The sequence below is a fragment of the Balearica regulorum genome, chromosome 16 (assembly GCF_011004875.1).
Source record: "Balearica regulorum gibbericeps isolate bBalReg1 chromosome 16, bBalReg1.pri, whole genome shotgun sequence".
NCBI classification, from domain to species: domain Eukaryota; kingdom Metazoa; phylum Chordata; class Aves; order Gruiformes; family Gruidae; genus Balearica; species Balearica regulorum.
The window spans coordinates 15,169,686-15,187,574 of NC_046199.1; the positions used below are offsets into that span (position 1 = coordinate 15,169,686).

Genomic DNA, 17,889 nt, shown 5'->3' on the forward strand with positions numbered 1-17,889 from the left:
CGCCCACCGCGTCTCTCCGGCCCCTCGTCCTGCGTCGCTTTTTCCCTGGAGTCACATTAGTGCCCATTCCCTTCCGGCAAGGGACAACCCACAGCCAAAGTCACATCTTCAGGCAAGACCTCTGAAAAGGTAATCTTACCGTGAAGGGAAGGAACAAAGAGCACTTGGTGGGCAACGTCTCCCCAAAATAAGAGTAAACAATAGATCCAATGTCCAGCAACGCACTCTACGGGCAGTAGCAGAAGGAAATAAAGGAAGGAACAGCCCATGGGGAGCACGCGCCAAACCTTCCGCACAGCTGCCAAATTTAGAACTCAGGTTTTTCTAGCCTCCAGGTTCAAGATTTTGAGAAGTGTCAAAACTCAGACTTCCTAATTGTGCTTAATTTTGCATGAGCGTATTTGACTCTTCCAGGAAATCCGGTGATGGCAGCACATCCCCCAGTGCTAACTAGACACCAACAAACTCATTGTTAAATATGACAAATCTGTCACAACCCATTCCCATCCTGCTCAGCACATGACAGGTCAAGCACAAATTGCCAGCTGCCAAGTTCAACTCTCATACATTTTTCTCATATGCCAAGAAAGGCTTCAAATGCAAGAGGGAAAAAAAGAGCCAGACTTTCTCATTCAGGACAGCACCTACCTCGACATCTATACTGAGCACATTTACATTTTCTGCAAGCGAACGTGCTAATGAAGTTTTGTACCTACGAGTACAAAAGTTAGCAGAAGCAGAACGTAGCCATCCGTTTTGGTAATGAATCAGTTAGCTATCTAGGATTTGTCCTAATGGAAAGCTCATTTCTTAAAATCAGGCACGTCACACTCCTGCTGCTGGATATCCCAGTAATTGTCTCCAGCACGATGAATCCCGAGGACGCTGTGACAGGGTTCAGGGAGATCACGAAAGGTTTATACTAGTCGGGGAATAGCAAACTGCCTCTCCGTGCTGGCTCAGGAGCCAAACGCACTTTCAGCAGCCAGGAGGGGTCAGCTGCTGCCCATGCCCCCCCGCCAGCCCCTGCTGATGGGCAGCGCGTGCTGCCCCAGCCCCGCGCAGGCAGACACCCCGCGTCCCCCTACGTCCCAGCGAGGGAGGCAAAGGACACTGGACCACGCGGGAGGCTGCTAGCTGCTGCACGGGGCCGGGCAAGAAAAAACCAACCGACCCAAACAGTATCACTAATGACCCTGTGTTCAGACTGAGTGATGCACCTCCGGGCCAGATGGGAGCAGATGTTCATACCACTGCTGGGAACGCGAGAAGGACAAGGTGAAAACGTTCTCTTTGTCTGCCCACACTAAAGGAGAGGCATTTCTGCTCACTGTTTCCTTTACTACGACTCCAACCTTGTACATCTTACCTTCACCACCCCCAGCACCCCTAAGACCACACTTTACCCCCCAGGCTGTCATGTTTTATTCTCACTAGGGCTGCAAGCTGCAAGTGCTGCCCAATCTCTACATGAGCTCCTGCAGTCTCTGCATCCCTGGCACAGAGTATCCATCACCCGTTTCCTCTCGTTTCTGTACTACTAGGGACATCCCATACTTTCCAGTCTCTGCACTCCAATTTCCAGCTCACCCCTACCCACCAGCCTGGCACGCTGTTGCTTGTGCATCAGATCCACATTGCAGCTCTAGGACCGCATCACCTCTGAACCCAGCTTCGGGGACTGAGATTTGCTCCTGCCCGTATCTCAGATACCTGAGGTCTCCCTCTAGTCTAGGTCTTCCCATCAGAAGCAGCTGGTCATCCCAAGAAGATCTACCCAGCACGCAGAACAGGACAGAAGCCACAGCCATGTCTTGCAACCAAGAATTTTCTTTCTTCAGGCCTCACAGTCAAGAAAAGTTTCACCAAAAGTGAAACTCCATCCTATGGCCCAGCACGACAATCTGACTTCTCCTCCCCACGAGTGAGGACAGCCACTTTATTCTACAGACACCTGAGTCGTGCAAAACTCAGGGTGTCCAGAAGTATGGTGGCTGGGAGACTTGACCTCATGTCAGCATAACTCACCACTCCTGCATTCTCCTTTAGAAATAAACCAAATAAGAAAAAAGCGTGAATATAATGGCACCATAGTTTTGGAGCTGACAATAGCAATAATTTTTTCCTTCTTATCATAAATTCCTCTCAAAAGCCTGTTAGTTACTGCAGTAAAGTACTTTGTAATCTCAAATGCAGAGTAATATATTCCAACAGAGATTTTACAAGAAACAGCTCATGCTTGAAATCCCAAAGTTCATCCTTCTGAACAGAAAAATTTGTTTTCATTTGAATATGCCTTCTCCTACATTTGCTTTTTATTACCGTACTCCTCCTAAGCATACTGTGTTACGAAGAAGATAACACAGATTATCTACGACATTATTTATCTCTTTATCTGTTGCCTTCGCGGTATTCACAGTGGTCTATTTTGCTTTTCCAGGGTATCAACCAGCAGCTAATTCATCTCTAAGCAAAAACTCTCCCTAAGCCAACATAAGAGCAGAGGATGAAGATGGAGAGCACACGAGTGTGCCATTCACCTGGGTGTTAGTGCAAGGGCAACTCAGACTGATGGGCTTTTCCCTGGGTCTGCAGCGGGGGCATACAGGGAAGGGAGGAAGGAAAAAGGGGTACAGAGACGGGGTGAACATGAACAACGTACGGGGATTATTTTCTTTCATATGTTTATAAAGCTCTATCCTAAGCCCCTTCCTCATCACTTTGGCCCCACCTCCGAGTGCTGTATGCTGGGAGAAGGGAGGAGGGACAGGACAGGGACCGGGTGTGAGTCCGCACACCGCAGCGGTGTGCAGTAAGTCAGGTGTTTCCAGGAATCACCCTGTCCCCGTGCGAATGCCCACTGCCTGCGCTGCAAAGCACAGCGGCCACGTCCCAAAAACACACCCCAAGAGCCCCGGCTCGCAGCCCCGTCAAATAAAGTAGCAGGCGGTTTCACCCCTTGGGTGATGTCTTGAAGAAGTACTGAAATCAATAGTATTGTGTTATTAATTTCACTGATCATCACATCCTTTGTAACTCACGTTTTAGCTCTGAACTGGGGGAAAAAGGAGTATTTACAGTTGGAGAAATGCTAGCTACAATATTTGGCAGCTCCTGGGTTATTTTGTGCTGCACCGACTGCTTGAGAGCTGCTGTATAATGGCATTTCACAGAGCACTGCCTGAACGTCTTCACGTGCACCTGAAGATTTCCTGACGGCATTTGCTTCTGTTGAGCTGCACCAGCTGACACCAAAGCATCTCCCCTCGAAGGGTGACGGACAGGTAGCCCCCGGTTCTGACCTGACCCCGGTCCCGATGCCTACAGCAACATGCACACACTCTAGTCTCCTCCCAGCTGATTTCACTCTTCTTCAGTACCAGACCTAGCAGACACAGGGCGGACAACAGATGGACAAAATCTGGCACTCTGGGACTCTTGCTGAAGTCCGTGGCACAAGTGGTAGCATGCAGAAGAGTCGCTTGAATTCAGTCTTGCAGCTCCTGCATGTCTTCCGTCCTGGACACAACCTTGCGGCATCTGATTTTTATGTCTGGCAACAATACGCTCAGTAAGCAGCTGCCCTCTCTTCCCTTCTGGGGCTGCACTGCTGAAGTTGCCTTCACCTTCCAGAGGCCCGGAGGTACCCCGGCACGGTGACAGCCCCTTCTGGCAAGAGCCAGCGTTAGCCAAGAAGCTATTCCTGCTGCCAAGGCTCAGGAGCGCACCTGCGCTCCTCAGGGCGAAGCTGGCTGAAGATCATTTGATATTTGACCTGCTGCGCCACCCAGCAAGGTGCCTCAGAATGCCACCGTCATCCCAGGCGCCTCAAGAGCCTTCCCGTCGCTCACCCTTGCGCAACAGATGGTTCAAATTGTCTGGCACATACGCACCGAATTCACGCCGAAGAAGTGGCAGGCTGCTAACAGCCCCTCTACCACGCGTTTGGAGAGGAGTCAGGAGCCGGCACCAAACACCTGCAAATATTTGAGGCTGACGTTTTCTTTTTTCTTTTTTCTGGTTTGTTGGGGTTTGGTTTGTTTTTTTTTTTTTCATTTTTAAAATAACTCTCCTCCTGCCAGGCTCTTGCAAAACAAGTGTTTTCATGGTTAGTTTAGTTCATTATGTATTACTTGTCTGAGATTAACAAATAATGTACATTTATAAACTTAATTCTAAAAAGGTGGGTAAACCACAAATATCAGACCTAAGACAGTATTAACAGAGAAATCACAAGAAGAATGATATTTTGGTAGGGGTTAAAGACCTCCCTTTGCATACTTCTCCCCTCCCCTTTACTTTCAAGCCTCCTCTATGTTAAGAGGACAATCTGTAACACTGAAATACCTTTCATTAGAGTAAAAACTAAAGCACTTGCTGAGCTGCGTGGTAAGGGAGTTCTGAACCAGGAACGGGGATTATTCACTCATTTCCCAGCCGACAGCACCAGCAGACAGAGCTTCACCCTGACAGATACACCCAGGCAAAAATTCCTCCATCTCTCCCATTCCTTTCAAAAACACGCCAAACACACAGTTTACTAAAAACGGTCTTTAGCATTGAAACTATTGTTCAAATTAGTACATCACTCTCAAATACGGGTCGCCTTTCAGAGCACAACACAAGAGAGTACATTTATTGCCTACGCAACTGCCACATTCAATGGTTTTCAAGTATCTTGTGCTTTAATCTCAATTAAGGACTTCATGCTTCTGTCTTGGCTTCCTGAAAATTCCGCTTATGATGAGTACGGGTCAAACACTTCCCAGGCCTTGCCAGGGGAATGTCTAATGGAAAATGCTGCTGCTGCAATTCCAGCCCAGTCCTCCTTACAAGATTTGCCTGTACATAACTAGCTTACTAAGTGTACATAACATACTAGAATTTGATATCATTTTTAAAATACTTATTAAACAGTATTTTTTTTATATATATATATATGAATAAAATCCTCAGCCATGCCTATATCCCCTTTCTGCAGTGGGAAAAATCATCAGCTGCTAGTTTTCACTTGCTCCCACACAGAATCACGCACGCTGGCCAGAACCCCGCTGTACCCCACCACTGGCTTATTCAAAGAAATTAAAGCCAGGACCAAGGACCAGATGCAGAGGTTCAGCTTCTGCCATCGCTCAGAGGCTGCTCCTCCACTCACAAGATACGTCCTTCCACAAGGACGGACACGTACCTGCCCCACGGACTCGCAGGGAGCCTCGCTGTATGGCATTATAGTGAAGATACCAAAATGTCCTGACAAGTTACTTTAAGTCTTTTAAAGCCTCAAACTAGACATTTCATTCATAGTAAGTGATAGTATTCATTAAAATAAATGTTTAACAGCCAGTTATTAGCAGAGTGGTCATACTTTAAACATTTAATTTGCTACCGATACAGTTTTGCATTAGCAAGACTGGAAAACAATTACAAATTACACAATTCAATTTTCCAAATGGATTATTCCATAACTAGACAGAAAGACTGTTTAAATTACTTCTGCTGTTTCAAGGCATGATTAATACAATCGGATTAAAACTCAGATCCCCTCGAGGAATCAGTATATTCCTGTCAGCAGTATGCAATTACTTGGTTTTGTATTGGAATATTAAGGATTCTTCTGGTGCACTGCAAAGTCAAAAGTCACTTGCAGAAATAAGAATTTCTTCCTTCTCCAATTTTATTTTATTAAAGCGCATGGTAATTTGTGGCTGATTATTTACATTTACCAAGTGAAAACTAGACAGCTACGTGAAAGGCAACTCTCTGCGTAGATTTTGTAGCCTGGATCCTAATTATTTTCACTCCCTTGTGGGACCAAATGCATTAAGTGGGCAATTTGCTTTGCGTATGCAAATTTCCAGTTCGCTTCATAACCTACAGATGACCGTTCTCAGGTGACCTGTATTTTAGGACACTTTAACCTTTCCATATTTAAAAAAAAACAGAAAAAGATTAGAAGGTATTTAAAGGTCAGTATTATATGAAAAAAAGTACTTATTTCTTTTGTTGTTTTAAACTTTGAGTGGCAAGGATGTCAAAATTCAGCCTCTGGGGCTGCAGAAGAGGACACACACATCACGCACGCAAATGGGAACAAATTGAAGCCCACGGTATGACAGAGTCACCACCGAGACAGCCCAGCAACGGTGCTTGTGACCCAGACTTGGGACGGAAAAAGGAGAGACCTCGACCAGATGAAAATGCCAAGGAGATGCTGTACGGCCTCAGTCCACAGCAGCTCAGCCCCAGTGACTGGTACCACCATGGCGTGACAGACAAACGCTCTGGACAGACTCTTTCCACTAAGAAATCGAAGTAACATTTGCACTTTAATTCATCACCAAAAAAAAACCCCAAAAAAACCCCAAAAAAAAGCAAGAAAATGAAACAATTTAACACTTCAGTGAAGGAAGCAGGTGCTATTGAAAAATTAGCCCCATTCATCATTTTTCTTTTTCTACCCTGTAGAGTTTTATGATGGATTAAACCTTCCCCGAGATTGATGGGGTGAGCGGGGGCTCCTCAGTTTTCTAGACGTGATGCTGCTTTCAGCAGCATTTGAGAATCACCTCAGAACCCAGGTATGAAGTCAGCGACCATATTTCTGAAACATTGGTAACCTGTAAGCGAGGTTTTCCTCTTACAATACCATCTGTCAGACTGAGCCGCGTCCGCCCTCAGCTTCATTAGCAGAAGCGTTTGACACGGTGACACCTGACATGCCAACAGGACTGGCTGGGCTCCTCATTTGGAGGATTAACTTTATTGTCAGAGATGGCAAAAGCACCTCCTGTCCAGGAGCGCCAGAACTGAACAGGCGCAGAGCAGCGCCCGCGCACCACCAGCCGTTATCACGACAGCTGCTCTTCCTGGCCCGACGCGCATCAGGACAACAGCAATAACTACCCGAGGCTTACGGATGACGCCTCGAGTACAAAAGTTCCATTAATATCATGCATCAAAACCAGCTGACAAGTAGCGTGAGTTGAAGATTCTGCCGTATTACGTTGTTTGTTGGTTTGGGGTTTTTTATTAATAATTAACTGTGCTTTTTGTAAGAATCAGTTCAACTGTAGAGCGGTATAGAGCAGCAGTGACAAGTTCTCCTTTTTCAACACCTCTCATTTAATACTGTTAGAAGCTGCATCATTCACCACCTTAGAATTTCACACATTTACAAACCTTATTTAAAACAGAAACTCATTTTTATCCACCTGTGCTCTTTGTAAGTTAACACATTTTAGACAGAAAATGCTATTTAATATTCATTAGCTTCCTTTCAGTAAGGTTCATTAAAAATAAACAGGACCCGTCAACTCGTCTAGCTGATGACTCTAGAACTAGAAGACAGCCTCATTTACCATCGCAGTGAAAAGATGGGGACAGCGCAGAACCCAACGCCAAACAGTGACACTGCGGAAGCGACAGCCCGCTGCCCTGGGCGATCGCACTGACAGCGCTCCGCTTGGTGAGCACGGCTTCACTGCAGAGTGGCAAAGAGGAGCGAGGAACACGGGGAGCAAACGCTGATGGCAACGTTCCCAGGGTGGCTCCCATCGTCCAGCCTCTCTGTGCCCAGGGGGTCTCACCAAGCTCATCCTCAGCGTCCCGGCTGGCGCGGTGCTGGCAAGAGAGATCTCTCCATTTTGCGCAGAAGGACTGCAGGCTTTCTGGCAGAAACTTCAGCATTGCACCCCACTTGTCATGTGGGTCTACCTACCTGGGACCTGAGGCAGACGGTTTCGGGACGGGCTCAGAGTGGCTGGAGCTGGCAATCTAGCTCGGCCGGTCCGAGACACCAAACAAACACGGAAGCGCAGACTGATCTTCTCAGGTATATTCAGTTTCAGACTCGGACCCCAAGAGACCCCACCTGCCCCCCAAAGGAGTCCCAGGCAATAATCTACCAGTTCAGTCCCGCTGGAACCAGTGCTTTCAGGAGTACACGCTGCATTCAGAGTTGGTTTACTCTCCCCAAAGGTAAACGTTTCTCTGCCCACCTCCCCTCCAGACATTTGGGGTTTGGCCTTCATCCCGCCTGAAATAACCCCTAGATTGGCTGAGTTCTGATAAAAAACCACACAAAATATCTGTGTAAGTTGTCTTACTGCTATGACAGCGTTTCTCAAAACTTCAGCCAAGACTGGGGTTTGCTCTAATGCCTGTAACTATTAATGTTACAGAGCTGATTACATACAGTTACGGCTTTCAAAAGCAGAAAGCATGAACTCTGCAGCTACGAAAGTAAACAGTCGATTCCCAGCGAGTGACTCTGGAGTTTCACCATTGTTTATTCCTGTCAAATAAGCTGCCAGAGAAATCCAGAAACGAACTTTATGGAGGAGGCAACAGTTTAACATTAAGTAACTGTTAACTAAAGACTAAGCTTGACTTAAAGCTGAAAATCCCTGCAAGCTAGTGAGACTTTCTATGACGCTTTAGTCTGCAGATCCAGACGTAGGAAACTGCCGTTGGGTTATATACGTGACAAATAAGTGCTAACCCACACAACTTGCGGAAAGAAGTCCAGTCTCATTTAGATTCCTCATGGATTTCACATCCATTACCTAACGTGAACTTCAAGTCAGTGTGTGCTGCTGATATACTGCCTTAACACAATAGAAGAAATACAGATTTGCACCAATAATTGGCAGAGCCATACTAATATAAATGCAACATTTCACACAAAGCTGGAAATTGTCTTATACGCACTGGGCAACCCTCACACACTACAAATGGGAGAAAAATGCGCTTCTCATTACTTTTGAAACTTGCTTAATATAAATGTGAATGAACTATTTCTGGGCATGACTTACTAGAAGTAGCCACAGGTTTTATGAGCAATCAATTACAAATTACGCGGCATGTAGACAGACAAGTCTGAATTCAGATTCAGTATTCCCTCAAGATTTCCTCCTAAATGTATGTCAAAGTGAGTAAGTGCAGATCAGCCTCAAGCTGAGCTGTGCTCGCCGACTCCCAGGATTTATGCACATAATTCCTAATCTTCTAATATATTAAGCTTTTGCCAACAATGATTATAAATTAAAGGGTTTCTTGTTTTCATCTCCATGCCCAGGAGAATTACACATGTAAATTCTCAGATGAATATGAAATGTGCACGTAACTCCAGAGAAGAGATTAGAGGGAAAAACTTCATTCTTTTAATATCGGTGAATTTAGCAAAGGTTTTCACATCACCATTGCAAGAAAAATTTGCATGTTGCCCTTCATATCTGTAGCTGTCTGCCATCTCCCACAGATGCAAGATCCTAGTGAAACGGGAACCTCTAAGTACCCAGCTTTTTGAATTCACACATTACCTTGAGGAGTTGCTACAGTAATTATGAAGAGTGGTTAGTCATTGCAAAGTATGTCAGCTCTGATTTTTAAGGGCTGAGGAAAGCACATCATCTCTAAAAATAAAGTCATTTTCCATTAGGTTAGCAAGATGTTTGCTACAAAACAGGAAACAGAAAACTTACTATGCCTCCACTTTTCTGAATGAAGGAACATACAAGTGGCTTTAAGATCTCAATAGTAAAAAAAATTCCAATTCTCAGGACAATTAATACACGACAACTTCAGATTTTATTCTTGATTGCATGTAGAAACAAGATTGAGAAACAACCGTATTACCAAGGCTTACCTTGTGATAGCATCTAAAGTAAGCAGCTCGTTCATCTGAGAATTTCTCCAGCCTCTTTGGCCCTTTGCTTGAAGCTTTTTTGAATACTAACCAGCATCTCTGGTAAATCTAGAAACACAAGAGAATAAACTTGGCATCTCCAATGACTTGAATATCACTAATATTTGCATAGAAGTTCAACTCATAAATCAGCTGTTGCTCTGGAGCTACAATTAATGGCTCTCGGCAGCTTCGACAAAAAATAAAAATCAAGTTAATGGATAGTTACATCCTATTTCTTTTGAATTACGATACCACCAGAAACACTTACGAAGACAGTGCATGCTTGCATGAACGGTGCTAGGAAGAGCGAGCTGTAATCATGCTTGCAAAAGCAAGGCTTTCTAGGAAACAGCTTTTTTTAAATAAAGTGACACGCTTTTCCACGTGGATTTGTTACTGGTTCCAGTCTTCCATGCTTAAGATAGACACAAAGAAAGCTTGAGCAGACAGGTGGGAATGGACCTTCTATCACACAAGAAAGAGATAAAACTGTAAGTGTATGTTCTATGTATAAGGGTAGATGGGGATACATATGGGACAAGGAACCCCAGACCATGCTAACAACCGGCATTCTGCTTTCAAGGTCCAGTTGAATTTAAATTCAAGTCACTTGGGCAGACTCTGTGCAGAGTGGTTGAAAAAACCTTTCCATCTGCAGCATTAAGCCACTTCATCTCTCAAACTTCTGCCCCCCTTTCTTGCAATCTTCCCACCTATTCTTTAGCTGCGGTGCACTTTCTGCCACTCTCTCACACTCGAAACCATAATTCTCAGCTTAGGTAACATACTGGCTGCAGAGAAGGAAAGAATTATAAGCCTTGCCAACTGTTCACAACCTGCGTTTAATCAGTAATTCCAAAGTAACACCTGGTAAATTAGAAATAAAACAAAATCGCCACTAAAATTAGTGTGATTTCAAAGGGAAAAAAAACCCAAACAACTGATCAGCCATTGTCAAGTAGTTCACAGCTCTGGCAGAGCTCCAGCGCAGCACAAATTCACTGGAGTGATCAGTGACAAGACCCATCAAAACATCTCAGTGCCTCCAGCCAAGCCAGCACCCACCAGGTAACCACCAGACCAGGCAACTCCATCCTTTGAACCCCTGATGGGTTTCTAACCAATGTATTCAGCACAATACAATTATACCCATGAAAAGTAGCTATAACTTTATTTCTGTGCCCAAAAACGATTGTTAGTTGACTAGCTGTGCTTCTTTTACTGGCTTTTAGCTGTTTCTATAAAGACGTTCAGGGAACCATATTATTCTCCCCTGGCTTTATTATTCTGCCTCACACGCGGGCACTCATACTCCCGGCCCACTTGGCTGCAGAAGCATTTAGCATATGGACAGGCTGCTCCGATGCCAGGCACCAGCTGAACCTAGCAAGATTTTCTTCCCATTTTCCAGCTTATTGGCCACTTATCCTGTTCTGTTTAATACAAAGGTTTGAGTGGAATTGTTCAAGAATTACTAGACACTGACCAAAATGAGAGCTAACCATCAAAAAAGCAATTCAGACATGCACCCACTTCTCCTGGAAGAGACTGTCCATGTTTGCTAAATGACAAAGAGAATCTTGTGTGCTGGGCCCAGATAACCTCATCATCACACCCGACACGCAAAACTCTCTAAAACCCCACCCAAAAGAGATCATCAAAAGTTTGAGCATTCAGCTCTTTTGCTTTTCAAAACCCCATAGTTTTAACTTCGGCAATTAGAAGCCCATAGAAGAGAACAGAATCCTTTAGTAATGCATTTGCAATTATACAACACGCACGAGGACAACTACAACATGATGATGTCCTACTCAGACCACTTGCACTCAGAAGCACCTCTCTGGGTCAGCAAGCATCTCAAAGCTGTAGCTGCAACAGTGAGCTCAGCAGCGCGCAGAATTCGGGGCAGAACAGGAGAATAACGTTCTAATACAAGTAAGCAACTAAAGTTTTGCTCTGCCTCCAGCTGGGCACAGATCCAGGATGGTTATCATCCTTCCAAATGCCACTAGGAGCATAAGTACTATAAACAATCAACGCCAGTCGAGCATGGTAGATGGCTAGAAGTTGGTGCTACTGAATTTATTACTGTAGTTCAACAATGACTAATCCAAGACTAATTCTTGTATTTAGATCAGAATCAGGGCACAGCTGGGGGGAAAACAAAAAACCCCAACTAATCAAAGAAAAAACCCCATTACATGTAAGTACCTCCAAGGATGCAAAAGCCAAATCAGCCTACAGTATAAATACTGGTCTTTGAGTTTTGGTTCCACTCCCATATTGCAATAATTCTTTAGCAAAAGAGTCCCAGGGTTGGAATGCATTAATGCCAGCGCCTCAGGGCAACATCATCAGGGCCCAAGTAACTACAGCTGTAAAGAACAAATGGCATTCATGATGCTAACTTGAGCAAACTGGAGGAGAGTCAGGTCATGAAGGTCCATCCCTTGAATTTTCTCCTCCTTCTGTGTGAGCACGTCAGCTCTCTCCTCATACGGAATCTCTAGGCAGAAAGATTCTACCACAATAGTAGTTTATAGTAGTTTGTTTTGATTAGAGAGAATTAACAAATTTTACCTGAATGTAGAGTTTGGAATCCCGTTGATGTTAATGATCTGATGGTTAACTCCTCTCTGCTGAGCTTATATAAACAAACTCAAAAAGAAGATGCATTCCCTCACTTGAAGCCTGCTTAGCACCTTCAAAAATAAAATAACGGAGCCATGAAAAAGGGCTACTATTATCGCAGTCACATTCCTGTGCTCCCATGACACGTATATCTCACAGGTGAACACCCAGCACCATCTTAAGTGAGCGTAAACTACATGATACCTTAAACCTCTAGCAATAAAGTGATAAAAAAGGGGGTTGGGCTAGATGACCTTTAAAGGTCCCTTCCAACCCAAACCATTCTGTGATTCTATAAATAACCGATTTGGCAGCATCTGCCTAGGAGCACAGAAAGCCCTTCAATGCAGTCAACACACAGAAGAGATGATGCTGTGCCCAAGACAGAGCTAATCATAGACCCTGTTATGAGCTACAATACAGAGCAAGTAATTAGGTCTTTGATGCCACCGTGATCTAGTACGTGTCCAAGAGTTGACAGTATTTCTTCAAGTTGAAGATGGCACATGAACTGTTTATGTTGTTACAGCTGCTGTGACAGCAGCAACAGGAACCAGCCCAAAATGCTATTAGGTGCCTACTCCGTCATGAATACTTAGCTCGCTTATCCCTCGGATCAACATTTTCACTACTACTCCATGAATAGGAATTAGTTGAAAGAACTGCTGTAATTACTTCCACTCCAAACGCTTGTGCTGACAGTGATTAGATAATCCAAACAGCAAATCAGGATCTGATGTGCTGAGAGAGAACAGTAATAGCTCTCATTTGCATAACACCTAAAACTTACAGAGCTCTCCCTGTGAGATCTTCCAAGAAAGCCTAACTCAGAATTTAATTCGAGTATCAAAAATTAGCCTCTACCTCCTATGGCCTTTCCTGAAAATTTCAGCTTCTAACAGCCCCTTGAGCAGGCAACAACCTAAAACTTGAGGGAAACAACGCGACTGTTTATGAAGTGGATCATCTGAAACCCAGATAGGTGATCCAATATGCATGTCCAAGGTCACGTCAAATCAGTTCTATTTTTGGCTCTAAAGATCAGCTGATATAAATCATTACCACAACTGAAGTCAAAGAAGGAGCAACTTCAAAGGAATGATGCAATCCGAGTATTCAGATTCCTGCCTCTCTGCTGCTATGCCTTCGAAACCAGGCAGGATAGCTCAGCCATTCTGGGCTCCTTCTGATGCTGGAAATACACTGCGGAGCAGAGGAGCTATTAACCTCGGCTGGAACTGGTCAGCATCTGCCTGAGTAAAGTGGAAACATTTCTTTTGACTTTCCTGGGTTTCACGGTTCAGTTGTGGTTTGAGAATACTCTCACGCAGAGAGGGAAACGGAAACCGGCGGCTTGCTGTCCTACGTGATGACCCAAACCCCTGGACTGGCCTGGAAGTGGGTGTGGGGAAGGAGACCCGTTGGTCTTCACCACCTCCCAACTGGTCAGAAAAGTGAGATAACTAAAAGCTAGATTTTTTGAGTGCCTAAAATGTCATTCTTTATATGTGAAGCACAAGCTATTCCACACACGAAACAAACATTTGCATTTAGAAAGTAAGATGTGCATTTCGCTCCAAAGCAAGTTTACCCCACCCCTCAACACTTTTGTTCAGCAACTCATCTAAAAAAGCATCTGGAAATAGCCAAATACTTAGAAATTGGATGGGGGAAGGCTATTTTTCATATCTAGGGGCAGGGGGATTAAAACTGGCTATTTTTTTAAACTAAGATGCGTGGCTTCCACTGCATTATGGCAAAGCACGCCTATGTTACTTCAGGAGCAAATAATCCCACCCCTTGTTTGTTTGTTATTTAAGAGGGATACAGAGAAGTCAGAGACAGTAGCATGAAGTCTCATCTGGCAAATTTCTCCTTTCAAACAAGAAGTGAGCCTTCAGGGAAGGCTGCCCTATTTCATTCCCATGTTGTGTTTTTCTGCTCTCTGCCCTAAAACAAAGAATTCCAATGAGCTGCATTTACAGGGACACTGAACTTGCTGTCAAATAAACACAAACTTTGCTTTTTTTTTTTTTTTTTTTAAAAGCAGCGGCTGAAAGTACCATCGTGCAGCTTGGATGATTACCAGAAAGCCTGGGCTATTGCCAGAAACTTGCCGCTTGTGACTCCGATAACCTCTAGAAACAATAATCCAGTAAAGGCGCAGCACAATAGCGCACGAAATTTCTCACAGTATGTTCTGAACTTTTCTTTTTCGCAGGAAAAAAGAATGCTGCCAATTTATCCAAGACCAACGGCTGGCTCACCCACTGAAGTACCTCAGTTGCATAAGGAAAATTATTTGAGTGGTTTTGCTGCACTTTGCCAGGGAGTCTCTGGCGGACTGGAGCTCCAGCTACAAGGTCCTTCCAACTGGGAGTTGTTCACACAGGCAATCAGCCAGCTCGTGCTAAGTGTTTGGATCTCAAGTCTTCTGTTTAAAAAAATGCTTTAATATGTCACTTCTGGTTCAAAAGGTGGTAAAGAGCCCTGAAATAAAATTCTTAGCCTGAAGGAAATTTGTGAGGAGCCTAGACCTAGAATTTTGCTTTGCATCTAGAAAAATGAAATATTGCCAACAAAGGCAGATTGCAGCTTGTTCATTTAATTACATTCGCTCCTCAGACACGTCTGAAGCAGTAGATCTCCATTAGGTAGGTGTTTCTTCCTGAAAAACTGGAGGACTGCTTTCTAGTACAGAGATCTCGGTATCAGCAAGTGTGGTGATGCCTTACGTATCACGCTGAATGGGACTGCGCGGCTCTAGTGAAGACCTCACAATTTTCCCATGACTTCCCAAAGGGAAGTATTTAATTTGAAAGTATTTCTTCTGTAAGGTTATGACTTGCCCCTAATTTTCCAGCCCGGCTTTGTCCCTTGCCTGCTTCTTCCCCATATTGGTAGCTGTGTTCAGTGCTATTTCATTCTGAAAAAACACAGTGTAAGTATAAAACAATTACACGTAGATGGATTTCTAGAAGGAATCACATAGCTGTAAGCATATCTAACTGGTACTGAAATGTGTTTAGCATGACTTAAATGGTGCACAGAAGAGTAGTCTGGTTCACTGGCTTTGTAAAAGAAGCAGCAAAGTTGTCCACATGTTGTCTGCAAAGATATCGCTGCACTTGGCAACAAGACGATTTCACTCTCCCAGAACACCCATTTATTGTGAGTATGTTATGAGTAAGCAATATTGCATTATTCATTGTGATCAGGTTATAATGACTACATAAATCAAATTTGGTTTACATCAAGCTATCGTCTTCTCTCGGTGACTAAAGAAAATAATCTAGATTTCTCCTTCCCCCGAGAAACCCATTTGTGGAGAGATAAACCTCACTCCTTCCTCTCATTCAGTATATATCTTCAGAAACAATATTTTACACTAAGTCATCCACAGCTGCTAATAGGGAATGAAGCTGTAATCTTGTCTCTGTGCCTGTTCAGAATGCACAATATTGCTCAGGATTGCAAAGTTTTTTCATCAAGTTACACAATCCAGCTTTGGCCCTGGCCAGAACCTGCTATAAGACCAGTGCACAAAAAAATGCTTGGCAGATCGTTAAGAATCTATACGCTTTCTTTTGCTCTTACCCTTATTAATACAAGTCACAACAGATGCCTACTGCTCTAAAACATGAGGCATTTTAATCAGTCTTTCCTCTTCAAAAACTCTTTCTTTCTACCCCTTTCCTCCAGCTGGAATGGCATCAACCAGAAGTGGGATTCTTGTTAATGGTTCAGGCTCAGAACTCCAAGCCATCCTTCCAGCCTTAGTTTAAAACACCAAACAGCTGGATTTGAGCCTACAGAGGCATTCCCTCTTGGCACACTAGTTAGAAGGCACCTTTGTTCTAAAACTTTTTTGGTTGGGTTGGTTTTTTTTTGTTGTTGTTGGGTTTTAGGGGTTTCTTTGGTCCTTCATGATTACTTGGGATTCATTCCACAGACAAGAGTTACTTACTGCCAAACCATCTTCAGCCACTGAAAGTCTGCGTGCTGTGATCTAGGGCACATTGCCCGAGCCACGGCAGGGTGCATAACGAGCATAATCTAAGCACAGGCAGTAAAATGGCTCGCCCAAGATTACCTGACAATTTAGTAATGGAGCCTTTGTTTTGTTTTGTGTCTATACTATGCTCTGTGAAAATGGACGTTGACAGGGAAACACAAGTAGCATTTTACAGGTTTTACTTGTAACTGGTCTGTATTAGTCATTGGTTCAGACAAAGGGGGGAAAATGCTCAACAAAAATGCTGCTGCTGCTGCCACAGGTCACCTCTGGCAGATTTCAAGATGGAATGGGCTCACTGAAAGATGAGAAGGCACTTGCTGATATATTCCAGCCTGGTAGCAGATTATTAAAAAAAAAAAAAAAATTAAAGGGACACCCAGGACCTTATGAGAGCCCCTTACTGCAACTGTCGATAAAGTAGTTTAGAAGCAACGCACCCCTTCAAATTGCTGCTGCACTCAGCAGCTGGAAGCCTAGAGTTCAGAGGCATCTTAATTACAGATCCTGGCCAGATGATGAAGCACATTACCAGTGAAATCTCTTTGACATACAATCTTCTGAGGGCTTTGGAAGGACGCTATGGTTCAGCCCAGACAGTGCAGAGAAGCCACCAGACTTGGGGGAACACCTAAAACAACATTCTGGACCTCAAGGAGCAGGGAAAGGGCTCCAGGAACGCAGGACACCCAGGACGTTGGCACCTGGAAGAGAACGGTGAGAGCTGCTAACACAAAACATCCCTAAGACGACAGGGCTGGGATTTAGGACTTGCTTATCCCACATGAGTATCCTAAGTGTTCTGCCAAGGAGCCAATTCTTTCCCTTCTCTGCTCAGTGCACGGGGCCTTGAATTTGCATTGGCAGGTGGTCCTTACATGCAACGCACAGGAGACTTGTTGATAAACTAATGTGTAAATAAATTACACTGCGTAATAAAATACACAGGACGTGTAAGGGATAGGCAGACACACTGTTTGATGTGGTGGAGGGCAGTACAGAACTTGACTCCATTTTTCAGTTTCTCTAATGTCTGTCTAGAATTTCAGGACCTAGAAGACATTAAAAGCAAGACTTCAACTTCCAGTCTCCTCTCCCTGCAAAAATGATGAGCTGGATGGAGTATCGCTAGAAAGAGAGCATTACCTGAAATATCCTCCCACTTTCAGGCCCTTCTTGATGGCCTTACAGCCTGCAAAGTGTAGGGCTGCTGGTTTGCTGGGTTTCTTTAAAATCACACGCAGAAAAGGTTATAATTCTGGGCTGCATTAGGCCATTAGAGGAGAGAGCCTCCAAGTGCCGAGAAGCATTTACAGCAGAAACCCTCTCTTGCCAGTGACAGTTTAAAAAAAAGTCAGGCTGGAGCTAAGTATCTCATTTGGCTCCTTGAACATCTGCTAAGCTTTATATATAGGCACAGTTAATTCTAGGCATGAAACTGGACAGGAGAAAAATCAGCCTAGGACTCTATCTACTAAAGGAAGAAAACGTAGTAAAGGCTTCAATGCAGACTAAAAAAGCGACTCTGTGCCACCAGCTCGGGCTGGGCGAGCCC

At 44.2% G+C, this 17,889-nt stretch overlaps 1 protein-coding gene across 5 annotated transcripts in view; it reads right to left on the reverse strand.

The window, feature by feature from the left end:
• Window positions 1-17,889, reverse strand: part of DOK5 (docking protein 5) — a 45,051-nt gene that overhangs the window by 14,278 nt on the left and 12,884 nt on the right. For all 5 annotated transcript variants that reach the window (XM_075768498.1, XM_075768493.1, XM_075768494.1 and 2 more), the window contains exon 2: window positions 9,647-9,754. Coding sequence is in view for 4 of the 5 variants with exons in the window: in XM_075768493.1 (XP_075624608.1) it covers window positions 9,647-9,754 (108 nt within the window). In the remaining variant the exon portion in view is untranslated. The remainder of the gene's footprint in view (window positions 1-9,646; window positions 9,755-17,889) is intronic.